The sequence below is a fragment of the Microtus ochrogaster genome, unplaced genomic scaffold (assembly GCF_000317375.1).
Source record: "Microtus ochrogaster isolate Prairie Vole_2 unplaced genomic scaffold, MicOch1.0 UNK26, whole genome shotgun sequence".
Lineage (NCBI taxonomy): Eukaryota > Metazoa > Chordata > Mammalia > Rodentia > Cricetidae > Microtus > Microtus ochrogaster.
In genome coordinates this window covers 1,090,600-1,099,005 of record NW_004949124.1, presented here as the reverse complement: position 1 = coordinate 1,099,005, position 8,406 = coordinate 1,090,600, and the positions used below count along the sequence as shown (strand labels likewise).

The window sequence follows — 8,406 nt, the reverse complement described above, 5'->3', positions numbered from 1 at the left end:
ACTGGTATCAAAATGAAAACAGTTCATTTGGGTACCACTGAGGTCTGCCCCGTTTCTCTGAAGTGATTGGGTAGAGTGTTCTGAAGTCTTGAGGGAAGATTTATGCTTGAAGAAGTGATGATGGCCAGAACGAAGAGTTTAAAGTACAGTCTGGTCACTCTGTAAGTCTTGCCCCATTTATCATCTGCCTTTTTTCCCATAGGCTTGCCGTATTTTTTAATAAATTCTCAAGGGAACATAAGAATGTGTAATTGAGAATCCCACAAAACATGAATTGCTTTTTTATTTAATACCATCAATATACATAGCTAGGCAGATGCTGTTTTTAGGGTACTTACTTGTTCTCAGTCAAAGCGCTCCAACTTTTCTAGATCTCAGTAGATTTTTTTTTCCAAATGGGAATGCCAAAGATGTCTCCTTCCCGTGAAGCCGGTGTTCATCCTAAGAAACTAAGGAAACAAAAACGGAAGTGATCAAATAGAAAGATTAAAGTTGCTTCTTCTCAAGTCCACGCTTCTTTCTAGATGAGAAAATGATGATGGCCCAAAATTGTAGTGGCATTTCATTTTTATATAAATAAATAAAGCTTGCCTGAAGTTCACAGAGTAAAACATCCACACTGGCCAGCCTTACAGACCAGGAGACAATAACATGCACATTTAATCCCAGTAGCCACACTAGTTTGCCATAGAAGCTGGGCAGTGCTTGCCTTTAATCCCAGTGGTGCACACCTTTAATCCGAGAAGTCGAGATGATTATAAAATGGGAAGAGAAGGCTCTCAGTCTGAGATTCTTGGAGGCAGGCTCACCATTTCGAACTCAGGTAGAGGGTAAGAACCAATGGCGGGCTGTTTTGCTTTTCTGCCTTCAGGATGAACCTCAATATCTGTCTCTGGGTTTTTATTAACCGTGCCACACAAAATGTGTAAAACTTGCTCAGAGGTGATGGAAGTTCCTGCTGCAGAATGGTGAGGACCTGAGTTCTGTCCCCAGCAACTGTGCAAACATCTGGCCCTAGCACAGAAAGCAGCTAGAGACAGGCTCACTGGCCAGCCAGTTTTACTAGCCTATGGTACCAGGTTTAGCAAAAGATTCTATCAGGAGCAGAAAGGCAGAGAGTAATTGAGGAAGACACCTGGCGTGGGCCTCTGAATTCTACACGTGTACGTACACACACACACACGCTTGCTCAAAGTATGGCTTCGACCAAATGTCTGGCTCCTTGCCTAGAGATAGACCATGGTCAAGTGGAACTTCACCACCTCCACAGGTGCTTCCCATTGATGCCAATCAGAGCCAAGAGGGACAAGTGAGATTGAAATATCAAAAGATGGAGCCGGACCTACTGGCTTGTCCCCAGGAATTTAAAGGACCATTTGTAGACAGAGACAGTGGCATAAGGAAGGAGCCTTGAGAGAAAGAGCCAGAAAACAAGGTAGGGATAACAGGAAGACAAGCAAAGGTCTGGTCTCGTGCTAGGATTAGGACTTGGATTGAGATCTACCACTGACAAGCTGAGTCGATGATAAAAGGCAGTGTCTGGCACACAGAAAGAGTCACCACAGTGCGTTCACCCCCCCCCCCCATATCTATGGTGGTTTAATAACAATGGCCCCTCTAGGCTCATATATTTGAATGCTTAGTCATCAGGAAGTACAACTTTTTGAAAGGGTTAGGAAGTAGATGTGGCCTGGTTGGAGGAAGCATACAGGTTCATGTGTTCCCAGCACCCACATCTGTAACTCCAGCAGCAGGGCATCCTCCTCTAGCCTCGTAGGGCCAAAGGCATGTACAGGGCGCACATAAAGACAAGCAGCAAAATGCTTGAAATAAAAATAAACAAATCAGGGTTAGAGAGATAGCTCCGCACTTAGAGCACTGGCTGCTCTTCCAGAGGACTAGGTTCAATCCCCTGCACCCACATGGCGGCTCATAATTTCCTGTAACTCCAGTTTCAGAGGATCCAACACTTTCGCACAGAAAAAAAATATGAATGCATATGAAATAAAAATAAATTTAAAAATAAATAAATCTTGAAAGAGGGGGTGGAAAAATCATAAGAGTCAGAGGATCAAGAACTTTGCTGTGAGATTGCATTTCTTAGTAACATCAGAATCTATACCCATGGGTCAGGTGGTGGTGGCACACACCTTTAATCCCAGCACTTGGAGTGCAGAAGCAGGGGAATCTCCAAGACTGAGGCCATCCTGGTCCAAGACAGCTACGGCTACTCAAAGAAACCCTGTCTCAAAAAAAAAAATCTATACCTCCTGAAGTCTCAGCAACATGACCTCCCAAACATGAGCGGAATAAGGAGAACATGAACAAACATGACTAACTAACTACACAGCAGGGAAAGCCCATGCAGCCTCAACCCCACTTGAAGAACTACAGACAATGAAGGAAAGTGGGGAGCCGAAGGTGTAGCCCTCCCCAGGGCACAATTGGTTGTCCTGTACCAAGTGCTTAACCCTGAAAATATGCATACAAGTAATATTGTAAGTACTCAGTGGGATGCATTTGGGGATATAGATGTATATACAGATACATATATGCATTCAATAACAGTTGATAAGAAAAGAACCTATGAATTTGAAGGAGAGTATGGAGGTATATATGAAGAGTCTACAGGGGAGAAATGTAATTAAAATACAATATCAAAATTAAATAAATTTTATTTATTATTTATTTAGTTCTGTGTACCTTTGGTACCTGTTTTGTGACTTGCTCTGTAGACCAGGCTGGCCTCAAACTCACAGAGATCCTCCTGCCTCTGCCTCCCGAGTCTGGGATTAAAAGCATGTGACACCACCACCTTGCTAATAAATTTTAAAGAAAAAAAGGACACATACTGCTCTTGCAAAGGACTTGAGTTTTGTTTCTAACACTCATGTTGGGCAACTCATGTTTCCATGGGTATTTGCACTTATGTACACCGGCTTCCATGCACACACACACACACAAACACATAATTAAAATAACCTTTAAATATAAAAATATTCTTTTTTAAAATTCAACAAAAAATAGGGATGTAGCCAATTTGGCCATCTGGATTTTGGGTCACTCTCTGAAAATCCTGCCTCCCACCAAGCTATCCTAAGAATAACCGAATCATGTGGAAGAGATCCTTTTGTTATGGTTGTACCTTGGCAAATAATATTTTCTTATTTGAAACAAGACTTGGCTTACAAAATAGCCAAGACTGGTCTGGTGCACACAGTGTAGCTCAGTTTACTCCTAAACTTATGCTAATTCTCTGGCCTCAGCTTTCTCATTGTTTAGATTGCAGGCATGAGCTACCACATCCGGTTTAATTGGTAATGTTCTTGCTACTCATTAGATGGCTTCCTCAGAGAACTGAAACTCCTCTTGACCCATGTCTAGGGAGTCATTCCCACAATGACTGACGTCAGGGAAAGAACTCATATAATTGGGAGCAGAGAGGCAGCGCATGGAACTGGCATATGTGTGTGCTTAGATTTGGCATTGCAGACTTCAAACTTGAACCCCCATTCTTCAGTTTGCTAGATGGCTGCTTCTAGACGTGCTACTTGATCTTTCTGGGGCATGCTTTCTTGCTCTGTCATTTTTTTACATTGACTGGTGTGTGTGTGTGTGTGTGTGTGTGTGTGTGTGTACGCACGCACACCACATTTGTGTAGAGATTAGAGGACAACCTGCAGAAGACAGTTCTCTCCTTGTGGAATAGTAGATGGCTCCCAGGGATCACAGAGATCAAACTCTGGTCAACAAGCTTGGTGACAAGTACCCCTACCCCCTGAGCATCTCCTCAGCCTCTGGATTATGATTTCTTTACTGAAATATTAGTGCTCATAATATCTGCCCCAAGCCTAGGACTGTTGTAATAATTAAACACATGGGAACAGATGGAGCAGAAGTGGTCACAGTGATTTGTCTACCATTCGAGTAAAATATGCTTTAGCCTAGAATGCTTTTAGATCTCTGCTGGACTCCAACGATCTTACTGAGTATTCTCAGCGCTATGCAAATAACATATGTAAGCCACGCAAACAGAAGTGAAACTGTCTAAGGGCACACTCAGGACTAATGGGAACCCGGAAGGACAAAATGGTTTAGGGGGTGTTAGGAGGGCATAGGGGTGGGGAATACTCAAAGAACGTTATATAATTATATGAAAATGTCCTGGTATTGCTTACAATGAATATACACCAATTAAAGCAAACATTTAAAACTCATGTGCAGTACTACAGACACGAGCTGAGCTGTTAGGAGCAGGACAGCTGACCAGCTTAGATCCTAGGTCCTGCAGCTGATTATTGTCTGACCACGGTGAATCTTTGCCACATTTTCCACCTCTACACCTAAGGTCAACTGAGATAACGGCTGGAAACACCGCATCACACAACGGGGTCAGTAGAGCGCTTCCTATAAACACTGGCCCACAAACAGGGATTTCCTTCCATTCTCTAAGTTCAAGCATCTTGTCTGTGCCTCAGGAGACAAGATGGACCAAGTGTCCCTCTTGCTGTCAGCTCTGGGTTTCCTTTCCATAGTGCCAAGACTCATTTTCAAAGCTCTTTTGTCTCAGAGGAAATACAAATGTACCCTCTAGGGCTCAATAAACTTTAAACACCAACTCAGAAAATCCCAGTTAAACTCCAGCAGACCAAGTTAACAACCCTGCTCTTCCCCACCCCCGTTGTCCACTCCCCCTTCCCCGCCCTACTGTCCACTCCCCCTTCCCACCCCACTGTCCACTCCCCCTTCCCCGCCCCTCTGTCCACTACCCTCTCCCTAAGCCACTGCCCACTCTCACCTCCAAGGTTTCCCTGTAGGCAATCAGCCCAATGGACAAACCATTCACTGCAGAAAATCCTCATAGACACAAGGTTTCAATGAATCCAAACCCAAATGTCAATAATTGACTCTAAAGTGACTTCAAATCCATTCCCTGAAGTACCTGGTCAAGCAGTCCAGTTGCCTTCCTCTTGAAGGATGAAGGAAAGTCATTTTAAAAGTAAGTTTCTCTCTCTCTCCTTTTAGTTTGACAGCAAGGCTGCTCCTGTTGATCCAAACGTCTTTGTTCAGCGAGAGTGCAGAAGAGGAAGTGCCTGATGGGTTTTTCCTTTCTGACAAAGCATAGTAAGGGTGGTTAGGACACACATGCTTACAAGAAAAACGAGCGAGAGAGCAGCCAGGAAGTGGGACTTTGAACTTACTCACCTGTTTCCTGCTTATTCATAATGTAAAGATTTAATGACTGTTGGCTTTTCTAAGCAAAGGGAATGAGAGTGTTTTACTGGAAACAATTATGAGTGAACACGGCCCAGGAAAACAGGATACCCCGTGCTCCAAAGATCCAAAGTGGTAACTGTTTCATGAAGGGCTTTTCTATTTTGTCTCAGTTTTGGGGTGTATGTATGTGTGTGTTTTGTTTTGTTTTTTGAGACAGACTCTCTCTATGTATCTCTGGCTGTCCTGGTACTCCCTATGTAAGCCAGGCTGGCCTGGAACTCACAGTGATTTGCCTGCCTCTGCGTCTCAATTGCTAGAGCCAGTTTAGTTTCAGTAAGTTTTTATATTAATAAAACAATAAAAGTCATAAATCAATGTAAGTTCAAGTACGTTGGTGGAAACATCAGGTAGGCAGACCACAGCAAAGAAACCCCTGGGAAAGGCTTCAGATCTGAGGCCATCTTCAGCCTCTGGGTCATTAGGCTGCTTTGTTAGTAGGTCCCAAAGGTTTTTGCCTGTTAGGAGCTTTTGGGTCAGACACCAAAATTGCTAACAAATTACTTCTAAAGTTCTTCTTTTTGTTTTTTGGGGTTTTTTTTTGTTTTTGTTTTTTTTTTTTTTTGGATTTTTCGAGACAGGGTTTCTCCATAGCTTTTTGGTTCCTAGCCTGGAACTAGCTCTTGTAGACCAGGCTGGCCTCGAACTCACAGAGATCCGCGACTTCTAAAGTTCTAATCAGTCAATCAGCTTCCGATTCTTGCTGTACCCGTTCAGTCTTAGTTTCATGCCTGGAGCCCTCAATGGAAGTAGGAAACTGATTCCTGAGAGTTATCTTCTGACCTCCAACATCTTGCACACCTTGGCAATAGTGAGCATGTGACGCTACCCAAGGCTTTGTGAATACCAACTGAGCTTCATCCCAACCCGAGTCGTTCCAAATAAACTACTATATACCCGTTAGACGAAAGAAAAGGCAACACTAAAGTTATAGAAAACAGCTGAGCGAGGTGACATATGCCTACAGTCCCACTACTTGTAAGGTGCTTGTAAGGGCAGAAGGATCAGGAGTTTAAGGTCATCCTTGGCCCGGGTGGTGGTGGCACATGCCTTTAATCCCAGCACTCGGGAGGCAGAGGCAGGAGGATCTACAAGAGCTAGTTCCAGGACAGGAACCAAAAAGCTACGGAGAAACCCTGTCTCGAAAATTCAAAAGAATAAATAAATAAATAAATAAATAAGTAAATAAATAAATAAATAAATATAAGGTCATCCTTGACTGTGTGCTAAGTTTAGGATCAGCCTGGGTCGTGGGAGACCTTATCTCAAAACCAAGGAATATAGCCAGGAGTGGTGGCTCGTGCCATTAATTCCAGAATTTGGGAGGTATAGACAGGTGACTCTCTGTGAGTTTGAGGCCAGCGTGGTCTATAGAGTGGGTTAGAGGACACCCAGGGCCACACAGAGAAACCCTGTCTCAAAACAAAACAAACCAACTCACCACATCCCGACACACACACACACACACTTGAGCTCACAAACTTAAAAATATCTGGGAATGGTGACATGACTGTAATCTCAGCTACTTGAGGCAGAGGCAGGAGAATTGCAAGTTTGAGGCCATCCTGGTCTACTGAGAGGTAACCATAATTATTTATACAGTAAAAGCAGGCACAACAGCCACAGCAGAGCAGGGCATGGTGGTACATACCTTTCATCCCAGCACTCCAGAGGAAGAGGGAAGTCTCTAGGAGTCTGAGGCCAGCCTGGTCTACAGAGTGCATTTCAGGTCAGCCAGGGTATACCTTGGTGTACCAAGGTATTTCTTAAAACAACAACAGCAACAATTAGTGCTGCTCTCAACCTTGATCAGGTAAACTTCTTTTTACAATGGGAAGCAGCTGATTCAGAAACCAAAGTGCTTCATAATGAGGTAGTTCCAATGATTATTATAAAGTTTAGTCTGAGCTGGGAGGTGGTGGCATACTCCTTTAATCCTAACACTCAGGAGACAAAGGCAGGTGGATCTCTGTGAGTTTGAAACCAGCCTGGCCTACAAGAGCTAGTTCCAGGACAAGTTCCAAAGCGACAGAGAAACTCTGTCTTGATAAGCCTAAAAAAAAAGAAGAAAGGAAAAGAAAGTTTAGTTTGAAAAAACCAGTCCTCTCAACCAATATTTACAAGAAATAAATGAGATTAGCAAGTTAAATATAGCATTTGTACCGCTCCTTTAAAATCAATAAACCTACCTGCCCAAAGGGCCAGATGGAAGAAGATTCCAGAAACAAAATCAATGATCTGAAAAATCCTGCTTGGTTTATACAGAGATGAATAAACAATTAACAACAATAGAAAACCCCAGGACCCATCCCCCATAAACATCAAGCACAGAGGGAAAATCCTTTGCTGTAAGATTTCAAAGCATTAGAGTTGGCATCATGGAACCAGATTTCCAGGGCTCATGTTCTATTGCTGCTGCTTGCTATCTCTGTGACCTTTGGAAAGTATTCTTTTTCTATTTCCTGTTCCTTATCTGTGAAGAATTCCTGTTTATCCTTATCTGTGAAAAGTTCTTGCTTTACGTGGTTCTTGTGATGGCTGAACAGATGAACGTAAACCACTTACCATAATGCCTGGCATCTGAAGCGTGAGCAAGTGTGAGTTATTAGGTATTGTGTGTGTGTGTGTGTGTGTGTGTGTGTGTGTGTGTGTATGTTACTGAGTAATCCATGACTGGTGTGCCTCTAATCATATTTTCAGAAAGGAAGGAAATGGGCTTAGCAGCAGACATATTAGAAGAGGTAACTAAAGCTTGAGAGATGGCTTGGTGGTTAAGTGTACTGACTGCTCTTCCAGAGGACCCAGGTTCAATTCCACAAGGCAGTTCACAAATGTCTGTAACTCCAGTTCCATAGGATATGAAACCTTTACACCAAGACACATAAAAATAAATTTAAATAAATCATTAAAAATTCTTTAAAATAAAAGAAGAGGTAACTAAAACTTTCAAGAATGATAAAAATATTGAGGTTTAGTATACTCAATAAATTCTAAGCTCTATTATAAAAAAACTTATCATTACTGTAATGATCTGTCCTGTCCCTTTAAGAGACAAGCCATGCCCATTCCCTCCTCCCTTTTTTGTGGGGCTCTGATCTTCAGCTTGCAGCCTGAGTCCTTCCCTTTTCTATC

At 42.8% G+C, this 8,406-nt stretch overlaps 1 protein-coding gene across 1 annotated transcript in view; it reads right to left on the bottom strand.

The window, feature by feature from the left end:
* Positions 1–5,407, bottom strand: part of Nlrc4 (NLR family CARD domain containing 4) — a 40,458-nt gene extending 35,051 nt beyond the window's left edge. The window contains exons 1-2 of the mRNA XM_026789668.1: positions 4,943–5,407; positions 339–449 (exon numbers count right to left, since the gene is read on the bottom strand). Coding sequence (XP_026645469.1) covers position 339 — 1 coding nt within the window. The 5' untranslated portion in view covers positions 340–449; positions 4,943–5,407. The remainder of the gene's footprint in view (positions 1–338; positions 450–4,942) is intronic.
* Positions 5,408–8,406: the final 2,999 nt, after the last annotated feature.